This window comes from Alnus glutinosa, chromosome 6, assembly GCF_958979055.1.
Source record: "Alnus glutinosa chromosome 6, dhAlnGlut1.1, whole genome shotgun sequence".
Taxonomy (NCBI): Eukaryota; Viridiplantae; Streptophyta; class Magnoliopsida; order Fagales; family Betulaceae; genus Alnus; species Alnus glutinosa.
Genome location: NC_084891.1, coordinates 2098130 through 2123262, shown reverse-complemented (window position 1 = coordinate 2123262; position 25133 = coordinate 2098130). Strand labels below are relative to the sequence as shown.

The window sequence follows — 25133 nt, the reverse complement described above, 5'->3', positions numbered from 1 at the left end:
ATTCTTTAAGAGCATTTCCCATTGAAACAAAAGGGAGCTTAAATTCATTGTCAGCAGCTATCATGTATTAAATAATCTGGAAGAACATATGAAATGTTCTTGGCTTAGTGAGCCTGACTTCCCACAAGATATATAACAACGTCAAAACTAAACTCGAAAGGAAAAGCATAAGATGCGTACCAGATGCCATCAAATGCTAACACGATAAACTCATCGTCATCGCAAAGCTCAACCTTGAGAGAAAACAATTAATTGCATATCAATGTTTACCAAGTTTCAATCTAAAAAATAAACAGATGTCATAGCATTAATAGAAAATGCGGAAATTAAAAATAATAATAATAATAATAAAATTAGATTTCCAAATCAATCATTTAATCAAACCCACCAAATTGCAAAAGAAAAAGATGTGAGGTACATCACATAAATAGCAATTCATCAATTAACCACAAGAATATACGTACAGCATTAATATCTGGATTGGCAGTTACAATTTGCTTTTCAGCAGACAAATATTTATTCTGCTTGAATTCCATGTCACCTGTGCAGTAAATGAAAAACTAAATCAAAGTCTGGAAACTACCAAAAAAAAAAAAATTCCCCAACTCTCTCTCTCTCTGAGAACATGCATGAAAGTACACGTAGATATCAATGTAGAGAAAGGATGGCACTGGGCTTGTACCAGTGGTATCTAACTGCCCACGACAGAGGAAGATCCAGAGATCCCTTCCACAAGTTTCCTTAAGCTTAAGTTATCAGATCAGATAATAAAAAATGTTTCCTTGAGCTTAAGGACTTGGCTGTAAAAAAAAAAAAAAAATGGTTAAATATATTTTTGGTCCTGAGTTTTTAAAACTTTATTTTTTAGTACCTGAGTTTCAATTCACATTATAAATGGTACTTCCGTTTTGAGAAAAGACCAAATTAGTACCTCAGACAAGTTTTCCGTCCAAAAACTAACGGCCCGTTAGGTATTAACCCCTTAGGGTGGACATGTGTTTTAGTATAAAAAAAATAAAAAATAAAAAATATTTAAAAATTAATTAATAAATCAAAGAAATATTAAAAACTTTAAAAAAAATTGAAAAAAAAAAAGAAAGAAAAAAATAAGAGGGGTGGTTGGCCACCATGGGGGGGGGGGGGGGGGGGGGGGGGTTGTTGGCCGAATCACCCCCCATAGTAGAGGAAAAAAAAAATGGTCAAAGGTTTTGGCCCATGGGGTGGCCGAACCACCTCCATGGGCAAACCCTCAAATTTTTTATGGGTTTTGGCCTATGAGGGTGGTTCAGCAATCCCCATGAGCAAACCCTCAAATTTTTTTTTTATGGGTTTTGGATCTTGGAGATGGCTGAACCACCTCCATGGTCAAACCACCACCGTAGGGCCAAAACCCTTGACCAAATTTTTATTTATTTATTTATTTTTCTTGCTATGGGGTGGGAGGGTGGTTTAGTCACCCCAAACCGGTCAAGAGGGTGGCTCCTTGGCCACCATGGGGGTGACCTATTTTTTTATTTTTATTTTTTTTTAAGTTTTTAATATTTTTTAATTAATTTTTTAAAGATTTTTTTTTTTATTTTTTTTTTTATTTTTTATACTAAAACACGTGTAAGGGTTGACACCTAGCAGACCTTTAGTTTTTGAGCGGAAAATTTGATTGTGGTACTAATTTAGTTTTTTTCCAAAACAGAGGTACCATCTGTGAGGCGAATTAAAACTCAGGTACCAAAAAATAAAGTTTTCAAAACTCAAGAACCAAAAACGTATTTAGCCTAAAAAAAAAATGACTAAAATTTCACAAGCTTGTTTTTTTAGAGGTTCATATGCATTTCCAGCTCAAACAGTACTTCCTCCCTTTGTAGCAAGGCGGAGGGTAAGATTGTTGGTTCAAGTCCCACCGAGTGCATGTATAATTTACCAATAATAATAATAATAATTATTATTATTATTATTATTATTTAAAAAAAAGAACTTAGATATCAAAAAATTGACTAAAATTTCAAAACCTTGTTTTTAGAGAATCACAAATCAAATGCATGTAGGTAAGATACCTATAGCCCATGTTGCCTGAAGTACGAAATTTAGCCCTCAATAGGCTCTCACAACAGCTGGGAAAAGAGCTGTTATGTTTACAAATATAAGAAAAGAGTTATTCTGCCACCTCTTACATTAAACTTTAAGATCCACTAAGGGCTAACTGACGGCTAAATTTTAAATGTCAAGTGACACGTGTATTTAATGAGAGAATTTTTTTTAATTTATATAAAGAATTTAACGTTTTCATTTCGCACCATAAGTGATGGTTTTTAAAAGACATTGAGAGTATGATTACCCTTAACCACGTGGGTAAAACTAGTAGTTTAACTAAAACTCGTAGGCCTCGTTTAGTTCGCAGAATAAATCCTTGAAATTGAATGACTATTCCATTAGAATAGCTATTCCTTTATTTGGTAGGGACATATTCCTTGGAATAGCTATTCCATGAAAATACTATTCCCTTACAAAGAGGAATAGTTATTTATAAGGGAATAGATAACCTTTAAAAATAAAAAATAAAAACCATATTTTTCTTTAATTTTTTCAAACTAAACTTTAATAAATAAATAAATAAAATAAAATAAAATAAAAAACAAAAAGAAAACAAAGAATTTAGATTAGATCTAAGGTCCAACATTTATTAATTTTTTTTTTTTTTTTTAAGATTTAAGTTTTTTTTGAAAAATAAGAAATTATGTAGGTTTTTAATAATTTTGGGTCAATTCCAATTGTGATATATGTGTTGTCACCAAACTAATGAATTGGAATAATAAATCTATTTCATTATTTCTCATTCTCAATAATAACTATTCATTTTCCTAATAGAATACCCATTTCCCGAACTAAACGAGGCCTTACTCATTACCTATCCAAAGTGTAAGACACCTCTAACTGATGGCAGCTTTCAAAACAAAATAATAATTTTTTTTGATAAGTAAGAAAATTTCATTAAAAAAGAGTAGCGCCTCTAAGTACGCAGGAAGTATACACAAGAGCAACCCAGCTAGCCCACATGAAAAACCCATAAGAAACCACATACCCACAACATCCAAAACCCACATGAAACCCAAGATACAATAGAAACCCTCCAACAAACACCCAAGATACAAAGTAACCCCCATAATAAAATAAAACCCAATAAAACCCCTCATCCAACACCTAAGATACAAAGTAATCCCCCCATAAAACAATAAAACCCAAGACAGAACCTTTCCTTCTTCTACCCTCATATTCTTCTATGGTCAAAAAGTAACCATGCCTATTTGCACATTGCTGGGCAAGAATCCGCGGAAATCCTGAAACGGATTGATTCTAGAACACTCTAGAGTCATGAACCATAACCAGATCATGAAAAGACTTAAGCAACCAGGCAGCCTTATCCTTGCCTATAAGAATGGACCTCGTCACTCCTATACGTTTTTCATAGATCCTAATGCCTGTGAATCCACCCACCACAGACAAAGCAAACTCCTTAGACTCTACTGACCACCAACGGGACGAACTCGTCATCTAGAGAAAGATAACACTTCCTTCTTAATAGCAACGAAAATTCAATTAGAAGTTACAAAATAAGAATCACATAGGCTTACATCAGATAAACCAAAAAAGAAGGAAAAAGAAATGAACTATTTAAAAATATGAACTAAACAGGATTTGTATGTTGTAGTTATTTAGAAAGAGCAAAGGTCTCCTTAATTACTCACAGCATCTTCCATGGTTGCGCGCCAACCTTGCATGGATGATAAACCATATCTAAGCTTATCATTTTCACCATCTTCAGAGAATTTTTTGGTTTTGGGAGTGCTGAGGTATATACCCCTCGCTATCTGCAACCATAAAAAACCAATTAAAAACCTTTACTTCTGCTTGTATTTTTTTTTTTTTTTAACTATTAAATAAAAGAGGCTTTGTATGATTTAAAGGTAATATTATACATACTCCCACTTCCACACACCCTTAGGTGGCTTTTAAAACTACCATTGAATTAAAATGTAATAAAGATTCATTTCAAATCTAATGATGGTTTTAAAAGCCACCTTCGAGTGTGAAAATGAGTGTGAAAAAGTAGGAGTGTGTGTAGCATTACTCATATAAAAAATGGATTCTTGTTTCCCGTCCATCTGCTAGACAACCCAACAAAAAACAGAAAAGTGGAAAACAAAGAAAAGAGACTACCAATTGTCCAATGCAATTGAGTAGCAATTCTTTCTCAGTTACAGATTTCACACCTGGTCTGTTTGGGCCACCTTGGAGTGAATAGCATTTTATAAAACATAATCAATGAGCAACAAAAACATGGACATTTTAAAGCTCAACAGTCATGAATTCTGCTATCCACTACTTTCTGATCCAGTAAGTCAACACAAATAGACAATACACTGGACTTAGCAGAACAAACAACCTTTTGCTACATGTTCCAGGCATTTCTGTTGAAGACAATGTTAGATGCTGGGACGGCACAAAGAAGGAAAGTAGAGAAAAACCTCCCTGTTTGAAACACTTAACTTAAGAGTAGAGAATAGGGCAGGCCAAAGATAAATCGGATAAAGAAAAAAGGTTTCAGGTGGAAATTTCCTCCAATCGGAATACTTGCTTTTCCATAGGGATTGAAAGTTAGATCATTGCACAGATGTTGGCAGGAAAATTTTACAAAGAGATATTAGAGCATATTGTACACAGCCAATGGTTAAGTTAAAAATAGGAGAGGGCATTACCATCTACATGCATCATATTGGGGTGGAAAGAATTGTAAAAATAGTGGAATAACAAAATACAACAAAATAGGAATAGCAATATACAACAATAGTCCAAAAGACATGGAAAGAAATATCACCTTAATGACTTGCAGCAAATAGGTATTTATTCCTTAAAGATTGACTCATTAAAGGTTGGAATATGAAATTTGTCATGCAAGTTGAAGAACTAGAAAGCTTTCACACAGACTTTTGAAAGAATTCTTGTAATGTTTTATCTGCCTGTTTGGTGGACAAAAGATCAATCAAAATGCTTGTGGTGGTCGCATTTGCTGAGAAACCATTGTTAACCATCCTTTGGAGGTATTTCACTACCCATGATGTCTCATTATATTGCAAGAAGCCTTGGATGATTGTGTTATATGTGAAATGGTCAGGTGAACAACCATTTTCTTCCATTTGATCAAATAGCACCATCGCTTCCTTTAGTAGTCCCTCTTTGCAAAGCCCTTTGATCATTATATTGTAAGTCCAAACATCAGCTTGCAAATCTTTGGTAGAAAGAGTATTAAAGAGTTCTCTTGCAGTCAAAAGTTTCCTAGCATTACACATACCATCAATCAAGATGTTGTAAATCACAATATTATGGTGTAAAATTTTGTCTTCCAGCCCTTGAAACAATGCCATTGCCTCTGGAAAGTGTAGATTCTTACACAACCCATCTAACAAAATAGCATAAGTTTGGCAATCAGGATGTTGGTCATAACGTTGCATCTCATGGAGTAGCTCTAATGCATTCTTAGGTCTCCCAACTCGACAAAACCCACCGATAAGAGTACTGTAAGTGACAACATCGGGAAAAATTCCCTTTGTGGACATTTCACGGAAGAGACTCATTGCCTCATCAATTCTTTTATTTTTGCAAAATCCATGGATCAATATGTTATAGCTAACAATAGAAGGCGAACAACCCTTTCGAACCATCGTATTAAATGTTTTGACAGCTTCATCCATTCTATATTGCAAACAATAACCGTCAATCATAGAATTGTAAGTGATTGTATTAGGCTCTATGCCTCTTTGAATCATCACATCAAAAACTTCTTCAGCCTCCGTCAACATCCCCTCTTTGCCAAGTGTGTCCACTACTATGTTGAATGTATGCAAATTTGGCATGATTTTCCTTTCCACCATCTTATTCAATAGTTTAGTTATCTCCTTCAACCGGCCAAAATTGCATAGGCCCTGAATTAAAGAATTGAAAGTGAAAACGTCTGGCTGAATTCCTCTATTCGTCATTTCGGAGAAAAAAGTCAAAGCTTCAGTTACTGATCTGTCCTTACATAAACTATCAATTATTATGCTATACTTCACTACATCAAGTTCAAGATTTCTTTCATCCATCTTTCTTAACAACCTAATAGCCACTCTGGTCTCACCTATTTTACACAAACCGTTCATTAATGTTCCATAAGTAATTGTATTTGGGTTATAGCCTATTTTCTCCATTTTGTTAACCAACTTCACAGCTTCAGTAATGTTACCATGAAGACAGAGCCCCTTGACAAGAGTACTAAGAATTATACAGTTTGGTTGAAAACCAAGTTTCAAAATTCTAGCTAAGATAGAGAAGCCGAAATCCAACTGATTCAAATGGCAGAAGCAATTAATCAGAATGCCCATAGTATATACATTGGGAGTAATTCCTGACAGTTCCATTTCTTTAATCAGAGAAATCACGGTTGAGTGATGCTTCATTCTTGCAATTGCAGTCAGCAATTGAGTAAAATCCACGAGGGAAGGCAAAGGGTGCATGTGAAGCATTCTATCAAACAAGCCCAAGGCATCATCAAGATTCCTTAAGCTTCGAGATCTGCATCGATCTCTCACAGATTTCAAGAACTGATTGGGGCTTTCCACAATATCTCTACCACTGAAACCACGACAATAATAATAATAATAATAACAATTTGGAGCATGTAAAGAAACCCTTTTTACATGACAATAACGGTTGAAGAAAAAAGCAAGAGAGTTTGTACCCATTTCCTTTCCTGATGTACTCCGAGAAAAACAGCAGAAGCAGATCTGACGCCTCAAGAGAAATAAGAAGAAATGCAGAAGCGAAACGACAGCGTTTCAATAAATCTCCTGATGTAGTGGGCTAAAGAAGCAGATCTGTTGTGGTAGCGGCATCGCTCAAGAGATATAAGAGAAACTTTTCAGTCTCCCGAAACGTTCTGGAGATGGAGAGGTCTGGGTTCGTGCACGACGTCGTTTCTGTTAGTATACAAACTTCAACAAAACACACGTGCCACCTCCATGAGTGAATTTTGTTTGCACCGTGCAATTACCTTTTTGCCCTTTCTTCAGCTTCACAATTAGGCTCTACCATATAAAAATATAGAGGGTTGCCGATTAATGAATATTAATTAATAAGAATTTTTTTTTTTATAAAAAAATATTTGAAGACTTAAATTATAGTCGATATCCTTTAATTAAGGCTCCTAATTATAGTAAGAAGCAATTAAAAATCCATTATAATGAAAGACTTTACAAAGTTATATTATGAAAAAAAAAAATGACACGTCCACCAAATGATGAAATTAAAAATGAAATGACTATGTGAGAAATCTTGTTTGTGAACATGTGCATTTTAGAATATATATATACGAGCTTGAATCTATGATCAATAGATTTATATCAGATCCATGTCTTAGTATTAGGTCTTGTATTCTAGATTGAGTGAGCCACCCAAGATAAGGCTTGGTCGATCAACTAGTTTACATGCTAGCGTGCGCTTCCCATGGCCACGTGGGTGTACCAAGAAATCCTACAGGATGCACAGTTCATAACTCGGGTTTAATTGTACGGGTAGGCGAAAGTAGAAAAAGTTGAGATAGTATTGTATATGTAAAAGCATGTGTTTATTAAGCTCATAAGTTTTATGCATTTTCAAAGAATTAGCACGATAGAAGACTTTTACTGTTTATTGGGTATTTATTTTAAGGTGCACGTGATTTTCAGACTTGTGATGTATTTATGCTTATCAGCTTATTGCCAGGTGTTATGTTGATGACAATTACGTGATGGTAGATACTCTAGTTAAAATATGAATGAGTTGAATAATATTAGTTTTTTAAAAAGATTACATTTTTGAATTTCGATGCTATTACGTCTGTTAGGCATAATTATAGCTTTCCAAATTATGTTTAGTGAAAAGGAACGTGCACAAGCTAGTATGGGTCTTAAATTGTGATGTATAACGGCAAACGAATGGATTTCACAATCAATGGGGATAACTCGCCCATTTGGCCTCACCAATCGAAACCAAAAACTTTTCACAAAAACTCCTACCCATTCGGATGTTACTTTGTAGAAAATAGTGGACTTTTTTTTTTTTTGAAGGACGAAAATAGTGGACTTAAGTGGCCATGCAAATTTTTTGCTTCATTCACCTGGGAAGTTACTTGGCACAAATGATTGGGATTGGGGCAATAATGCAAATTTATCACAAATTTGAAAGAGGTGGCAAAGTGAATATATACCTTAATTAACCACTTTTACCAAAGCTAATATCCTCAAAAAGACAATATGCTTGGGTTGGAAATAAGGACTTGCTCTTATTCCAAAGCTTAGATCTAATCATTCATGAGCCATCCTCCTCATTTTGGCACCCGCCAACGCTCGCATTTTCTTCATAATACTAACCACTTCTCCTTTATGTGGGCACGTACGTAGGAGAGATGGAAGCCGAAAGTTATTTATTTCCAATCTTTTCAGATGCATACGTGTAAGTGGCAGTAGTGGAAAACGATGGTCATGGCGATGATGTTTGTGGGGCTTGCTAGAAACCGATATCCGGTTCTGCTTTCAAACTGCATTGTAGTGACCTCTTCTTTCATTTACCATGCCTCAATGAACCGACCAATTGCAAAGCCCTTGTGTTGCACTTCAGTAGTGGGCATATTTTAACATATTTCAAAGGTTTATAATAGCAAAGCAAATGTCTTTTTCTAGAGATAATTTGAAAGAATATGTGCAGCCCTAACCCTTGAGAATGACCTAACAATCATGGCTGTTTCTCCTTATGTGCCAGCTCATGAGAATGGCTTGACCTTTTGGGCCTATAGAAAATCATTTTCTTTCTTCAAGGAAATGTCCAAACTTTATATTGTGTTAAGTATCTCAAAGGATTTGCAAAGCCAAATAGCTTAAGAATTTTGAAATAGAAGACAAAGACATATACCATTTAATGGATCAATATTAAGTTATAAAACAACAAGATCTTTCTAGAAATATTGCTGCGATTATTGAAAACCTAAGAAAATAATTGATGGAATGTGGTGATCATAATCAGCCGGTTATCACCAAGTGGGGCTTCCTAACGACTCAGGTAATTTGAAATGAAGAGCCATGCAGGTGACTTCATTACCATGCTCACAATGATAGGACAACTGTAATCAATTTCAACAATAGGACTCAAATATTAATACAAATATCTTGGTGGGCCAATAAGAATACAACCATAAAAATGTCCAAACTCCAAATGAACAATATTCTGCATCAACAAAATAATTGAATAAATCTTAAGAATTTTTTATTTATTTTTTATTTTTTATTACAGCACAAATTTACAGCAAATATGTATTTATTCCTTACATATTGGCATTGTAAAGGTTAGTTAGAATATGAAATTTTGTCCTGCATGTTGAAGAACTAGAAAGCTTTCACACAGATTTTTGAGAAAATCTTAATATGCTTTATCTACCTGATTAGTAGACAACAAGTTGGTCAAAATGGTTGAATTGGTTGCATTTGCCAAGAAACCTTTGTCAACCATCATTTGGAAATATTTACGTACCCATGATGTTTCATTATGTTGCATGAAGCCTTGGATGATTGTGTTATATGTGATATGGTTAGGTGAAAAACAATTTTCCTCCATTTTCTCAAACAACTCTCTTACTTCCTTTAGTAGTCCGTCTTTGCAAAACCCTTTGAGTATTATAGTGTAGGTCCAAACATTAGCTTGCAAGCCTTTAGTAGGAAAAGTATTAGAGAGTTCTCTTGCAGTCCTAAGTTTCCCAGCATTACACATAGCATGAATCAAGATGTTGTAAATTATTGCCTCTTGAAAGTGTAGATTCTTACATAAGCCATCTAACAAAATAGCATGAGTTTGTCAATCAGGATGTTGGCCACAACCTTGCATCTCATGGAGTAGCTCTAGTGCATTCTTTAAGTCTTCCAACTCGGCAAAACCCGCCTATAAGAGTGGTGTAAGTGACAACCTTAGGATTTATGCCATTGTTAGTCATTTCAAGGAAGAGACTGGTCATCGCCTCATCAATTCTTCTATTTTTACAATATCCATGAATCAATATGTTATAGCTAACAATAGAAGGCGAACAACCCTTCTCAACCATCGTATTAAATGCTTTAACAGCTTCATCCATTCTATTTTGTAAACAGTAACTATCAATAAAAGAATTATAAGTGAATGTATCAGGCTCTACGCCTATCTGAATCATCACATCAAAAACTTTTTTCATGTCTTTCAACATTCCCTCTTTGCCAAGTTTGTCCACCAATATGTTGAATGTACACACATTTAGCATGATTTTACTTTCCACCATCTCATTCCATAGTTTAGTTACCTCATTCCACTGGCTGAAATTGTATAGGCCCTGAATTAAAGAATTGTAAGTAAAAACGTCTGGTTGAATTTCTCTACTTGTCATTTCAGAGAAAAAGTTCACAGCCTCACTTACCGATCTGTCCTTACATAAATTGTCAATGATTGTGCTATATAGCACTACATCAAGTTCAAGATTTCCTTCATCTATCTTTCTTAACAACCCAATAGCTTTACTGGTCTTACCTATTTTACACAAATCATTCATTATCTTTCCGTAGGTAATTGTATTAGGTTTGTAGCCTATTTTGTCCATTTTGTTTGCCAACTTCACAGCTTCAGCAATTTTATCCTGAAAACAGAGCCCTTTGACAAGAGTAGTAAGAATTATACAGTTTGGTTGAAAACTAAGTTACAGAATTCTAGGTAAAATAGAGAAGGCGAAATCCACCCGATTTGAGTGGCAGAAGCAATTAACTAGAATGCCCAGAGTACAAACATCTGGAGCAACTCCTAGTAGCTCCATTTCTCTAATCAAAGAAATCACGGTTGAGTGATGCTTCATTCATGCAATTGCAGTCAGCAATCGAGTAAAATCCATGAGGGAAGGCAAAGGGTGTATGTGAAGCATTCTATCAAACAAGCCCAAGTCATCATCAAGATTCCTTAAGCTTCGAGATCGGCACCGATCTCTCACAGATTGCAAGAATTGATTGGGGCTTTCCACAATATCTCTACTACTATTGGTAGTGTTATCAGAAGTAGCACTAAAACTACGACAATAATGATAATAATAAAAATTTAGAGCACGGAAAGAAAGCCTTGCATGAGAATAACGAGGATCCATACGCAAATGATTGAAGAAGAAAGCAAGAGAGTTTGTAGACTTAGCAGTCGCGCCCATTTCAGCCGATCCGATGCAGTGGGTGAAGAGAAATAAGCAGAAGAGAAGCAGATCTGATGCCCAAGAAACGCAAAGAGAAACTTTCACAATCTCCCGAAACGTTCCGGTTTCGACGATGGAGAGGCATTTGAGAAAATGGAGGAAAATCTTGGGAAAAAAAGAAAAGAAAAGAGTGCAACCTCATTTATAAGACTATCGCTTACGTACCCAAGGTGAAGGTGTTCTTCAGCCCAACGTCATGACAGCTTTTAACATTTCATGCTATTTGGCTCCACTCTACAGCCAACTAAAATCCAGAGAACACATTTCATGCTATTTGGTTCTACGCTGAGTCCTGAGAGCATTCCTAAAGACTTTTTTACAGGGGTTTTGTTTCTTAAATTTTAAGAAAAATTTTAAAAAAGTCATAAAAAACCATTCTACAGCAACTTTTCGATAATTTTATAGCATTCCCATGGTTTATTATATTTATAAAAATCTATTCTCTCTCCTCCCACAGTCCTCGATAAGGATTGCTGACTTGCTTCATCTTCTTCCATCTTCATCTTCTTCCATGAAAATTATTCAATCCTGCTACAGATAAACTTAGATTGGAGCTTGTTCACACAGATCTTCATCATAGGCCGGAGATCTTCCGGCGAAATGCTCTCGATTATCTCCATCGAGAAGCTCTCCCTTTGTAGAAACCCCAAACACAACTCGGCCGCCTTCGCCAAGGCTACCCCCAACTCCAGCAACCCGAAGCTAGCCTCAGACAGAGGAGGATCCCCACTTGAAGCTATTCTCACCAAGGCAGGGACATCCGGTCTAACAACCAACATTGTTGCCCTTGGAAGGACATCGAAAAAAAGCTGAAGAAGAAGCTGAATGAGAAGCCTGCACTGAAACCATCCCAGACCCTGCCGAAATTGAACCAGCCTTGAATGCCCGACCTGCGGAACCCCCGAAATCAACCTCAGCGGTAGTACTGGATGGAGCAGAAAAGCATGCTGAAAAAGGAGTAAACGAGAAGCCTAACGCTTCCAACATCGAAAAACCCAAACTTGAAAGTACAGAACCCATACCCATAGCGGACGGCTTGGTGGATGGCTCAGCTGCTTGGACGGTAGAGATGCAAGTGGGTTGGTGGTGGTTTTGGTGTGACAAAGTCTAGGTGTGAGGACGGAAAAGACGAGACAAAGAGAGAGAGAAGAAAAGAGATGAATAAAAAAAGAAAAAAAGTAAAAAGTAAAAAAAATAATATTTTAATAATATAAAGAAAAATAAAAAGAAGCTACTGTATTATATTTTTTATAGAGAAATAAAAAATAATTTTATTATCTATATTTAGAGAAAATAGTTAAGAAGCTGTTAAGAATACTCTAAGAGCATTCACAAAAGCTTATTTATAAAGGATTTGTCTCCTAAATTTTAAGAAAATGTTTTAAAAAATTATAAAAAGTCACCCACAGCAACTTTCATATAATATTCTCCTCCTTGGAAATGCTACAATAAGAAAAATAAATTAATTAATTAAAAAAAAAAAAAAAAAAAGTTCTCTGTCCTCTCACACAGTCACACTTCTCTATGCCTGCAGCAACCTTGTCTTGCTTCTTCGTTCAACTTCAACCTTGCTTGTCCTTTGTTCTACTTGCACCGTTGCACGCACTTCTTCCCCTACCCCCTTCTTCTTCTTCTTCTTCTTCTTCTTCTTCTTCTTTGTTCAAGCCACTGGCGGAGTTTTACGCCCACCTCCAAGAAATTGTGAAGCGTCTCTTTCATTCTTAATTCACCAACAATTTTGTGTGATTCGCTTTGAATTTGTACGCCCACTTCCAAGAACCCATTCGCCGGTGACTGTTATTCAAAAGCCACGCTACCCAGTTCCCAGTGTCTCTCTGTCCCCAGTTTCAGTCAGATCTTGATTGATTCTTGATCAGTCCTTTTAGCTCTACAATTCTCTCTCTCTCTCTCTCTCTCTCTCTCTCTCTCTAAAAATGGCCATCACATTCATCAAAGACAGAAAATTCCCATTCATCGTAAGCCTCGCAGTCCTACTAATCTGCTTCACAATCCTCCTCTTCACCAACACCACCCGCTATCCTTTCTTCCTCTACTCCTCTTCCTCCTCCGACACCCCCACCCATCCCTCAAACCCTTACACCCGCTCACCCCCGCCCCCCCCCAAAAACGACACCGCTCTGATTCTCAATGCGAATTTGGATTTTGAACTTAATTGGAAGCTCTGTATAGGTTCCGTGGCTGTCGATTACATACCGATTTCTGCATCTTGTGTTTTCTGCAACTTTGGCTCGCCTGTGACGGAGACAACGAAAGAGTGAAGAAAAAAAACAAAAGAAGAGAATAAAAAAAAAAAAAAAAAAAAATATTTTAATGCTTTGAAAAAAATATTGTAGGGTCTATTTTGATAGAAAGTAAAAAGTAATTTTATTTTTTATATTTAAAAAAAATAGTTGAGAAGCGACTAAAAATGCTCGAAAATGGAGAGATCTGATTTTGGTTTTGCGCCATGCAATTACCTTTTTGCCCTTTCTTCAGCTTGACAATTGCGGTAGACGCTGCACAGAGAGGAGAGAGAGCGAGCGAGCGAGACCTTGCTTCACTCCTGCAATTTTAGGAAAAGGATCCTAAAATTGAAAATAATTTTTACAATTTGTGAGGAGTACAATTTTTACCATGACTGCTTATAAACTGACATGTCATATCTATTAAAAAAAAAAAAAAAAAATTGCATTTATTATCTAATGTAACAAGTGTTATACATTACGTCATTTTATAAAGGACTTATAGTCAACGCTCCAAATAATTTGATGACTAAAATTGTACGTAATTAATTTCACTGCCTCCCTAAAACTCTCTGTTCTCTCTCCTGAAATCTCCCTCCCTAAAACGTCCGGCTGCTGAGGGGGAGGTAGTGATTTTCACTGCCTCCTCCTCCCCTTTCCCCCTTTTTTCCCTCTTCCTCCTTCCCCCTCCCTTTCTTGCCTCTTCTGAGGCCCTACTCCTCTCTTCGGAGGCTTTATCCTTCGCCCTAGGCGACTTATCTTGGTTCAATGGGTCTACCGACTTCTCCTCCACCTCTGGTCTGATTGCAGCTCCCATCCATCATCTCCATCCTCGGATCCGATCACTTCCACAAGTTCTTATATTTGATTTCTTCAAAGTCAGATCTATCCACTTTTGGAAGCTCCACCATCTCACGTTCCACACCACCGTGCTCCGGGTTTCCTCCGCTTCGATCTGCCGGCCGCCATCTGTCAAGCCGACCTCCACGCGCCGGCGAGTGCCCATCACGCACCTGCGAGTAGATCTTACTCGCGGGTGCGTGTGCTCCACGCACCAACGCGTGGCTGCTGCTGACCGGCGTGTTTCGGCTTCTTCCGCCTCCTCCAGCTGCCGTCGACCTCCTGTGGAATTTAAGGCACCTTTCACCGGCGCGTGGTGTTCACGCGCCGTCGTCAAAGGGCCATGCCGCCGTTGCACTATTATGTTAATTGTTTTTTCCTGTTTTTTCTGGGCTTTTTGTTGTATTTCTTTGTTACTTAGGATTTTCTGTTGTGATCTCTGTAATGGTTACCCAAGTGGTGTTTGGATCCTCCGGATTCTGCAACCACCCTTTACCACCTTTACTGGTGGCCCAGGTTCTTGACATCCATGTCAAGGCTCAATAGGCTCGCATCTTCGGAAGCATTGCCTCCGCGTACTTTCATTCATAGGTTTTAATGTTTTTTTCTTAACGTTATGGGTTACCCAGCCCTAATTTAATGTAATTTCTTCTTAACGTACCTATATATATATATATATATAAAAAAAAAAAATAAAAAAAAAAAAATAAAAAAAAAATAATTGTACGTAATTTAGACCGAATGTGCTTCGGCAGAGTTAGGATAAATTCAACGTATGTCATCTATTAATGGTTATATTAGAAATTCTTCTTTTCTCAAAAGTAATCATTATAAATTGAAATCCTAGGATTACCAATTATCATATTCATTTGGTCCAAACAAAGAAAATCATTTCGCTTTGTATCCATATACATTTCTGATTATCTTCGTTTTCTTTTCTTTTATCCAATCTATGACGTTTTTGGTTAGGAAAAAAATCAGAGATTTATCGGTTAATTAAAATGAGATAAATAAAATCTATAATATAACAATAAGAATGTTATATAGTAAGAATAAAAAGCAAAATATACTCCACTATATGCAAAGATAGATGTTGAGAGAGGCTTGTTTCTTAAAGTTTTCTCTTTTTTTTTTTTTTTTTTTTTTTTTTTTTTTTTTTCAAAACAAAAATATTAACAAACAACTAAACTCTCAAAATACTCTAAACACTTTTTCAAAAAAAAAAAAAAAAACTTCCCGACACACATTAACAAACAGAGCCGAGCCGTGATTGTTAAAAGACTGTACATGTTATTTAAGTTGTGATATCGTGGAGTTGTCAAACCTATAAACACTCAGAACACCATAAATAAATGATTTTTCTGAATATTTGATCTCATCTTACAATCCCATCTCTACAGTGATCAGTTACAGATCCGAGAACCCATGAAAGAGGGTTTCTCATATTTCCTTCCAATGAGAGATTTATGCGGTATTTGGATATGACTTGTGGATGCACCGCAGCAACTATTTTGGTATACTTTCCTCCAGCTTTGATTCAAGATGATCAGCTGGTTTGGACGGTGAGGATTGGTCATCAACGGACGCAAAGGGTTTCTTGAACTGCACCAAGATCATGGTCATGTTGTCACATCCCTCACCACCAGCTGTTGATGGTGCCAAACACCTATCAAGTACTCTCTCACACACCACAGAAAGCTTGCTTTCCTGCATTATTTACAATTTTTACTGTCAAAACTCAAAAGGGTGTAATATTAGACCTTTAAAACATATATAGTTAGTCACTACACATCAACTCAATCCAGATTATTATGTTATTGAAAAGAGAGAGTCAGAGACCAATCCACTCACCAAGCTTAGTTGTTCATGAATAAAATCTACCAGTTGCTGGCTTGACATGCAATCCCTGAAAGCAATTAACAGAGAGAGTAATCATCACAAGTTATAAGACTTCTACTTCGAATCCCGCCGCGATTATGAGAATAATATCAATATAAAATATAACATAATGAAACTCACTAGCAGGAAAAATATATCTACTAGCTTGTAGGAGTACAAAGAGCTATAAATTTTGTTTTGATTGATCAAAGACTTAATACAGGGTGGCCCTGCACAACAAAAACTGACTTTCCATTCACCATCTTCATAGTTCCATTTTAATCGAAACAAGCCAGATGGCTCTCTAGTCTCCACTAAGAAAGAGACGAACATATCCCACATTGGTTGGGAAGATACTTTTTGTCACAGCAAGTCATCTCATGATACATTCAAGATGGAACAGTTGGGATTTTTTTTTTGATAAGTAAGCAATTTTATTAAAAAAGCGAAAGGCGTCCCAGTACACAGGCAGTATACAAGGAGCACTTACAAACCCAAAGCCCAAGAACAAGCCCAAAAACAGCAGAACACCCTAACACCCACAAAACCCTAAACGCCCCAAAAAAAAAACACCCACTACAACAAAACCCAGAGACACCCAAAGACCAAGCCTATAGAAGCCAACCGAAACCACAAGAGACACCCCAAAACCCAAGCCGACAGAAGCCGAACTACAAAGCAAAACCAAAAATCAACGGAAAAACAACCCACAACCCGCCAAGGCCTACTTCACGTGGGCCTTGCCTTTCCTACACCTAACAGAAATAAAATCGTCGCCATAATTGATAGATCTATGCAGATTCAGGAGCTCTCTCTTTCCTTTGGACTTCTGGCGCGCAATCATCTTATCCCGCTAAAATTCTTCTTCCATGACATCTCGAATTGCCATAGCCTCCTCCCCAAAGTCCCTAGCCAACGCAAAATCCTCATCCAACGCCCAATCTAATGGTGATCCCAAAAATCATCTTCCTCCTCCAAAACTACAATCTCCCCATTATGATCAAAACCGAAAGGCCAATTCTTGGATTGGGATAATCCATTTCCCTCAACAGAAAAAGGAATGATGCAACCACTCGGAGGGGAGGAAGGACCTACCACCCCGACATCCGTGACCTCCTGAGGCGAAGCAGAAGGGCCAGAAACAATCGGGCGAGGGTTGAGAAACCCCTTCCTAAGCATGCCCTGCTTCCTAGAGGTGGTAGCCTACGCTGAGGATGGTCGGAAATGGGCTATTTGACTCCCTGAAGGCCGTGGTGGGTGGGGTTGGTCTCGGGTGGTGGGTGAGTTGAGGAAGCTGCTTTCTTTTCTCGGTTTAAAGGCTCGGTCGCCGGGTGGTGGGATGTCTTCTTCGGAGGGGACTCCGAAGGGGGCGGAGTTGAGCGAAGCTCTGGATTTTCTGGGAGCCACTGATGGGTCTCCGACGGGTATTAAGAAGGGAAAGGGAACTGGTTCTCCGTCATTCGCGGAGGTGGTGCGCTCGGGAGTTATCGCCTCTGTCTTGGGTTGCAGGTCTCCGGTGCGGAATTCAGGTTGGTGCGATTTGGAGAAGAAGCCGCCACCAGTGGGTTGCTCTGCCATGGAGAAGCAAGCGACTGGTCCCCTGGGTAAGGACCGCCGAGTTGATGAGCGCCTCAGTTCCAGAGTTTGCGTCTATTGTTCGGCTTGCGTGTCTAGGGCAGCCGATGTTGAGGGTGACTCTACACTGTAAAGGGATAGCGTGTCTGGAGTGTTTGGGCAGATTTTAGAGATCCTTGGGCGCCTTTCCAAGGCTTTGTTTTGGGCTTATGGGTCTTCGCATAGATTGGGCTTGAAGTCCTCTGTTCGGCCTAAAAGAAGGATGGGTTTTGTTGCGGGCCGGATGCTTAAGAGGTGCAGGTCTGCTTTCAAAGGGTCCCGGTTTCGGGCTGGGGCTAAGGTGCCTAAGCATTTTGAGAGGGCGGCGGAATCGGGTCGTCTAGGTTTGGTTCAGCTTTCTTCCCCCCCAGAGGCGTCGACTTCGGCGGCCATCTCCTTTGAGCGGCCTTTGGCGGCGGTTCCAGGTCCAGTCGTTCAGCGATCTCTCATCCCGGAGGCTTTGTCTCCGGCCCCTTCTGTTGAGTGGCCGTCGGCGGCAGTTCTTGCAGGTCCCGTCCAGTCGCTCTCTGCTCCGGTCTCTTTTCCGGCGTCTTCTGGGTGGGCCTCTCTTTCCCCGACGATTCCTGTGCTTGCTGCTCCGGTGTCTCCTGTGCAAGGATCCTCTTCTGTTCCGACGGAGGAGGTTTTTCAGTCCCCAGGTTCTTTGAAGGGCTCAAACCTTGCAGAGTTTGGCAGGGCTCTTCCCTTGTCGTCGGCTGCTCATCCAACTACGGCTGGGATGTTAGTGAGTTCGGTTTCTTCCAGTAGCTCGTGTGGTTCAGGGCCTTCCGTCTCTGCAGCTGCTGCTTCTCTCTCCGGGGATATTAATACTAATAGTTATAAACTGGTCAATTACAAACAATTGGAAATTTCCCATCCTTGATTGAAAGATACTCCATTTCTTTAAGAGCATTTCCCATTGAAACAAAAGGAGCTTAAATTCATTGTCAGCAGCTATCATGTATTAAATAATCTGGAAGAACATATGAAATGTTCTTGGCTTAGTGAGCCTGACTTACCACAAGATATATAACAACGTCAAAACTAAACTCGAAAGGAAAAGCATAAGATGCGTACCAGATGCCATCACATGCTAACACGATAAACTCATCATCATCGCAAAGCTCAACCTTGAGAGAAAACAATTAATTGCATATCAATGTTTACCAATTTTCAATCTAAAAAATAAACAGATGTTATAGCATTAATAGAAAATGCGGAAATTATAAAAAAATAGATTTCCAAATCAATCATTTAATCAAACCCACCAAATTGCAAAAGAAAAAGATGTGAGGTACATCACATAAATAGCAATTCATCAATTAAACACAAGAATATACATACAGCATTAATATCTGGATTGGCAGTTACAATTTGCTTTTCAGCAGACAAATATTTATTCTGCTTGAATTCCATGTCACCTGTGCAGTAAATGAAAAACTAAATCAAAGTCTGGAAACTACAAAAAGGCAAAAAAAAAAAAAAAAAAAAACTTCCCCAACTCTCTCTCTCTCTCTCTCTCTCTCTGAGAACTTGTGTCATGTACACGTAGATATCAATGTAGAGAAAGGATGGCACTGGGCTTGTACCAGTGGTATCTAACTGCCTCGACAGAGGAAGCTCCAGAGATCACTTCCACAAGTTTCCTGGAGCTTAAGTTATCAGATCAGATAATAAAAAAAGTTTCCTTGAGCTTAAGGACTTAGCTGTAAAAAAAAAAGACTAAAATTTCAAAAGTTTGTTTTTTAGAGGTTCATATGCATTTAGCAGCTCAAATAGTACTTCCTCCATTTGTAGCAAGGTGGAGGGTGAGGTCGTTGGTTCAAGTCCCACCGGGTGAGTGTATAATTTACCAATAAAAAAAAAGAACTTAGATATCAAAAATTTGACTAAAATTTCAAAACCTTGCTTTTAGAGGTTCACAAATTACATGCATGTAGGTAAGATACCTATAGCTCGAGCAAGATTTAAACTGCCATTGACTCGTCCTGCGTGTATAAAACCACCAGCCTTTAAAATCCTTTCTTTCTCAACCTCGAGATCAGGTTTGTGATCCCTGGACAAATTGTACGCCTGAAAAAAAGAACCCAAGGAAAAGGAGAGAGAGGCCACAATAAGAGCCAGAAATCCAAATTGTCTAATATTTTTCTGTATCTTTTTTCTTTTTTTTTTGAGATATCCAGCATCAACACCTGGACCATGTCCATAATTTTGACTATTGAAGTTTTTATGCATAACTACAAATTATGTTCCTGTGGTTAAGGTAATTACGAATTACCCCAACTTTTGAAACCATCACTAAACCTCTGTGTGGATTCAGTAAAATGAAATCATCAGTTTTTTCATCACAATTGACAGATTCTCTCATGTGACACGCACATGTTGCCTGAAGTACGAAATTTAACCCTCAATATGCTCTCACAACAGTTGGGAAAAGAGCTGTTATGTTTACAAATATAAGAACAGAGTTGTTCTACCACCTCTTACATTAAACTTTAAGATCCATTAAGGGCTAACTGACGGCTAAATTTTGAATGTCAAGTGACACGTGTATGTAACATGAGAGAATTTCTTTTAATTGATAGAGAGAATATAAAGTTTTCATTTCGCTACATAAGTGATGGTTTTTAAAAGACATTGAGACTGTAATTACCCTTAACAACAGGGATAAAACTTGTAGTTTAACTAAACCTCTTAGACCTCGTTTGGTTCGCGGAATAAGTCTTTGGAATGGAATGACTATTCCATTGGAATAGCTATTCCTTTATTTGGTAGGGACCTATTTCTTGGAATTGCTATTCCATGTGAATATTATTCTCTTACGAAGAGGAATAACATTTTTTAGAGGAATAGACAACCTTTTCAAAAAAAAAATTAAAAAAAAAATTAAAAAAATCATATTTTTCTTTAATTTTTCCAAACTAAACTTAAAAAAAAAATTAAAAAAATTACCCACAGATCTAAAATCCAACATTTATTAAATTTATTTTTTTAAGGTTCGATTTTTTTTTGAAAAATAAGAAATTATGTAGGTTTTTAGTAATTTTGGGTCAATTCCAATTGTGGTATATATGTTGTCACCAAACTAATGAATTGGAATAATTATTTCATTCCACTCTTTCTCATTCCCAATAATAACTATTCATTTTTCTAATGGAATACCCATTCCGCGAACCAAACAAGGCCTTACTCATTACCTATCCAAAGTGTAAGACACCTCTAACTGATGGCAGCTTTCAAAACAAAATAATAATATATTTTAATAATCATACATACTGAAGAATCCTGTAAATTAAAAATTACCTGACCCTTCCGAGATATCACACAACGAGAATCACCAGCATTTGCAACAACAACTTGGTTGTTTCTAATAATCGCAACACAGGCAGTGCTCCCAGAAGTTGGTCCAGCAAAATCAGAATGAGGCCCCTGGTAATAACAGTTGCATTTAAACAGAAAGAACAACATGGCCAAATTAAATGCTTCTTTCTCCAATACCATACATCCAAAAGAACAAGTTACAGACTCATCCAATAAGTTGACTGTCTTTATAACACATTTCCAAAAAAACTCAGTTAAAAAGATGATCAAGATGATAGCCCCTCAGGCTTGCCAAATTAGAAAAGAAAAAATGATTTTCCAATTAGATGAAAGAAGGATGAAATGTTCTGCGCCAATGTCTCAAATAACAGGAAAACATTAATGGGTGTAGTACCGATTTGTGGCATCACTGAAATCTCACCTCATGATTGTAGCAATGCAGACATAAATGTGTGTCTGTGGATGAGTGTATGTGCGCATGTAGTATGCAAAAACATAAGCATGCATACAGAATTTGTCACACCTGGTTCATTAAAAGTGACAGAAGATTTCAAAAAGAAAAAAACATCAGAATACACTTTAGCATTGAGCATTATACAAGCATACAGAAACACCTATGAACCTCCAAAGTTTGCATGTGTGCGCTTGTTCAGTAGCATAAACTTAAGGATGCGTATAAAGTTTGTCATACCAAGTGATGAAATGAGGGAAAAGTCAAGAATTCCAGTTCATTTGAAAATTACAATAATCTTCTAGGCAAAATAAATAAATAATTCAACATATTCTATAATGTTGAGCAATTTTCTAGTTACAGAACACATTTAACCCTCCAAGTTTCTATTGACTGATTTCACTTCTGGGTTGGCCTGTTTTATGCAGCGACTCTATGTGGAAACTGACATACCATTCCTAACATTTGCTTCTGCAACATTACATGAACTAAAAATCCACTGTGTCCCAAAGTATGGAGTAAAAATAAAAGCAAATGTGGATCAAGCAGATCAGTGTTGATGGTAGACGAGGACAATAAGTTCAATAATTTGTTTGGTTTTCACACCTACCTCCTCAAAAGCCCATTCATCAACCTGTTCATTACTATCACTGCCCCTTGGAGACCAAATCAACCCTTCAATCATGCCAGTAAACTTGTTTATTTTATCACCCAAAACAGCTAATTCCCTCCAACCCCTTTGTCCACGCATCATTTCATCCATTCTGCATAACCAAAATAGCACCAGTTGGAACCACAAAAGGGAGACCATAGGTGTAAACTTAGCACCAGTGACAATGGAGGCAAAAACCCACAAAACAGATGAAAGCCATTTGTAAATGGCATGATAATGGGCTTTGTAATCTCCTATCACTCAATTCAAGGAGCTACAAGTCCCCATCACAAAAGCAACATAAATAAGTGACCATGACAACTTTAGAAAGTGGTGAAAAAGAACTGAAATCTCAAGAAATTAAATTATGTAACCTGAAAAAAGCTTTCTGAACAGAAGTTCCTATATCTCCACCTGCGTATGCTTCATTCTTGAGCACCTGTTGGTGAAGATACTTAGCACAGAACTTTGCAACCACCTTGCCTGAAAAGTTATTGGATTTACATGAGTGTACTAATCTCAGTTACTACACAACATTTTGATCAAGAAGCAGAGGGGCTCAAACTTTGTACTGGAGAATGATCCAACAAGGAAAATACACTATAGAATTGGAAATACAATCTTGGCAAACAAACTTCACCATATTTAACAGCTATCTCCTTAATTATAAAATTAAGAACCATTTCTGCAATGCCCCACAACAAAATGTTAATTAAAAGAAACCTTTCCCACATCTGCACAGCATGAACCTTAAGTTAAGTTCTTTAATGTTATGCACAACCTTTGTTATTCTTTAAAGTTAAAGAAGGGGGAGTGGGCGATGGTACACTACAATGAGAAGATCTTCATCCTTCTCGATAGAAGAATTACATATATATTAAAACTCTAGGATGCTTAAAATCCATGCCATGTGGTGGCATCAAGTTCAGAGATTTAGAGTTCTATGGCTTTGGAAGGCCATGTGGTGGAATGTACGTATATATTAACCACACATAATTTAACCAACAAAGCAATGATTTGAGAATAAGAAAAAATAAATAAATAATAATCTATAGATCACTAGAAGTTTGAAAATATTAAAAATATCAATAAAACAATGAGATTTCATCGTAACAACTGCTCTGCACGCTTAATGCATACTACAAAAGTCTAATCCCATTATAAACATGTAAATTGGACATCTTGGAGAAGTAACTAACTAGAGGCAGCTCAGATATGATGGAATCCCCTCCACATAATTTGTAACATATGGCATCACCCCATAGATTAATTTATCAAGTTATATGAATCCAAAGAACAGGATAAGTAATGACTAGAAAGTAATACAGATAAATCAACCACGATGCCAAACAAAAAGGTCCCATTACATGAGTAGAATTAACCATCTAACATAGATACAAGTATTTGAGCCTGACAATTCTTACCTCCATGGCCATCATAAACACCAAAGAATGAAGTGGACAGATCGAGATTGGGATACGCAGCATGCTACCAAAAGAAATAAACATATTAATCAACAGCATATCCATAATTCTTATAAAAATAAATCTAGGTCATCAAACAGGTCTAGAAAATGCTAAATCAGCACAAAGAGTCAAAGACCACTAAAATAATTATTTGTGATATTCTACGTTTGTAAAGAAGCTATTCAATATACCAAAGATATTGGAGTAATAATAAAAAAGAATTATACAGATATTTAAAGTGCAGATATCATTCACTCGATCCAATACATTTAAAGCCCTCAAAAAAATTTACACACACATTTTTATAACATACACTAACGCATACAATTCTCAGTGCTCACACAATTCCCAAAACAAGAAACAATGTGTTACTTCCCAAACATAAAGTGGAAAGAAAGTTCACAAACTCTAAAAAAAATCATGCATAGGTTGCTGCCGTGGAATCAAGACAGAGAAGTGGACAGTTTATGATTATCCTACTTGGAAAAGTTTAACTCCCATGGCAGCAATAATCTACACCAAAACTAATGCACACGAACGATGTATAACCATACCATGTTCCAATTTTTTGAAATACAAAAACAATGATAATAGAAGTGATACAGGAGATGAGCTCAGCAATGCATCTAAAAGAACTGCTTCACAAAATTTTCCCCAATAACGACCCATTTCAAAAACTTTAATCTATCAGCATTTTCAATTGTAGATTATGCTAGAAAAGTATTTATTAAATAAAAATCATAAAAAAGTCATGAAAGAATTACCCTCATTATCTCACAAATGTTCAAGAATCAATCTAATTTTGTTAGAAACAGAAATGAAGCTTTAGAGATAAAACTAAATTTGTGGTTGCACCTCAATCTCTCGTGATGTTTCTCCATATCAAAAGTGTGCAAAACTCGAGTTTCATGCTTTATTCTCTCTAACAACTCTTCCAACCCACCCACCCCCCCCCCCCCCCAAAAAAAAAAAAAAAAAAAAAAAAATCGAGATCATAAACAGCAAATGGTATGACCCAGTCATTTTTCTCACACCCTCAGTCACTTCATAGTCAATTCATCGACTTACATCAGATAAACCACAAAAGAAAAAGGAAAAAGAAGATGAACTATTTAAAAATATGAACGAAACAGGATTTGTAAGTTGTAGTAATTGAGAAAGAGCAAAGGTCTCCTTAATAACTCACAGCATCTTCCATGGTTGCACGCCAACCTTGCATGGATGATAAGCCATATCTAAGCTTATCATTTTCACCATCTTCAGAGAATTTTTCGGTTTTGGGAGTGCTGAGGTATATACCCATCGCTATCTGAAACCATACAAAACCCAATTAAAAACCTTTACTTCTGCTTGTATT

At 37.1% G+C, this 25133-nt stretch overlaps 1 protein-coding gene across 4 annotated transcripts in view; it reads right to left on the bottom strand.

Annotated features, from left to right (window-relative positions):
* The window catches only part of LOC133870458 (probable protein phosphatase 2C 60), a 43148-nt gene that overhangs the window by 16901 nt on the left and 1114 nt on the right, over nt 1-25133 (bottom strand). The window contains exons 2-11 of one of the 4 annotated variants that reach the window (XM_062307586.1): nt 24963-25085; nt 23735-23798; nt 22685-22793; nt 22269-22422; nt 21190-21315; nt 19836-19959; nt 19231-19307; nt 18964-19016; nt 16246-16300; nt 15665-16101 (exon numbers count right to left, since the gene is read on the bottom strand). In XM_062307586.1, the coding sequence (XP_062163570.1) occupies nt 15901-16101; nt 16246-16300; nt 18964-19016; nt 19231-19307; nt 19836-19959; nt 21190-21315; nt 22269-22422; nt 22685-22793; nt 23735-23798; nt 24963-25079 (1080 nt within the window). In that variant the 5' untranslated portion in view covers nt 25080-25085 and the 3' untranslated portion in view covers nt 15665-15900. Of the gene's footprint in view, nt 1-180; nt 234-464; nt 542-3740; nt 3864-4870; nt 6739-15664; nt 16102-16245; nt 16301-18963; nt 19017-19230; nt 19308-19835; nt 19960-21189; nt 21316-22268; nt 22423-22684; nt 22794-23734; nt 23799-24962; nt 25086-25133 lie in introns of those variants that run through there. The other 3 variants (XM_062307587.1, XR_009900738.1, XR_009900737.1) reach the window with 3 other exon arrangements.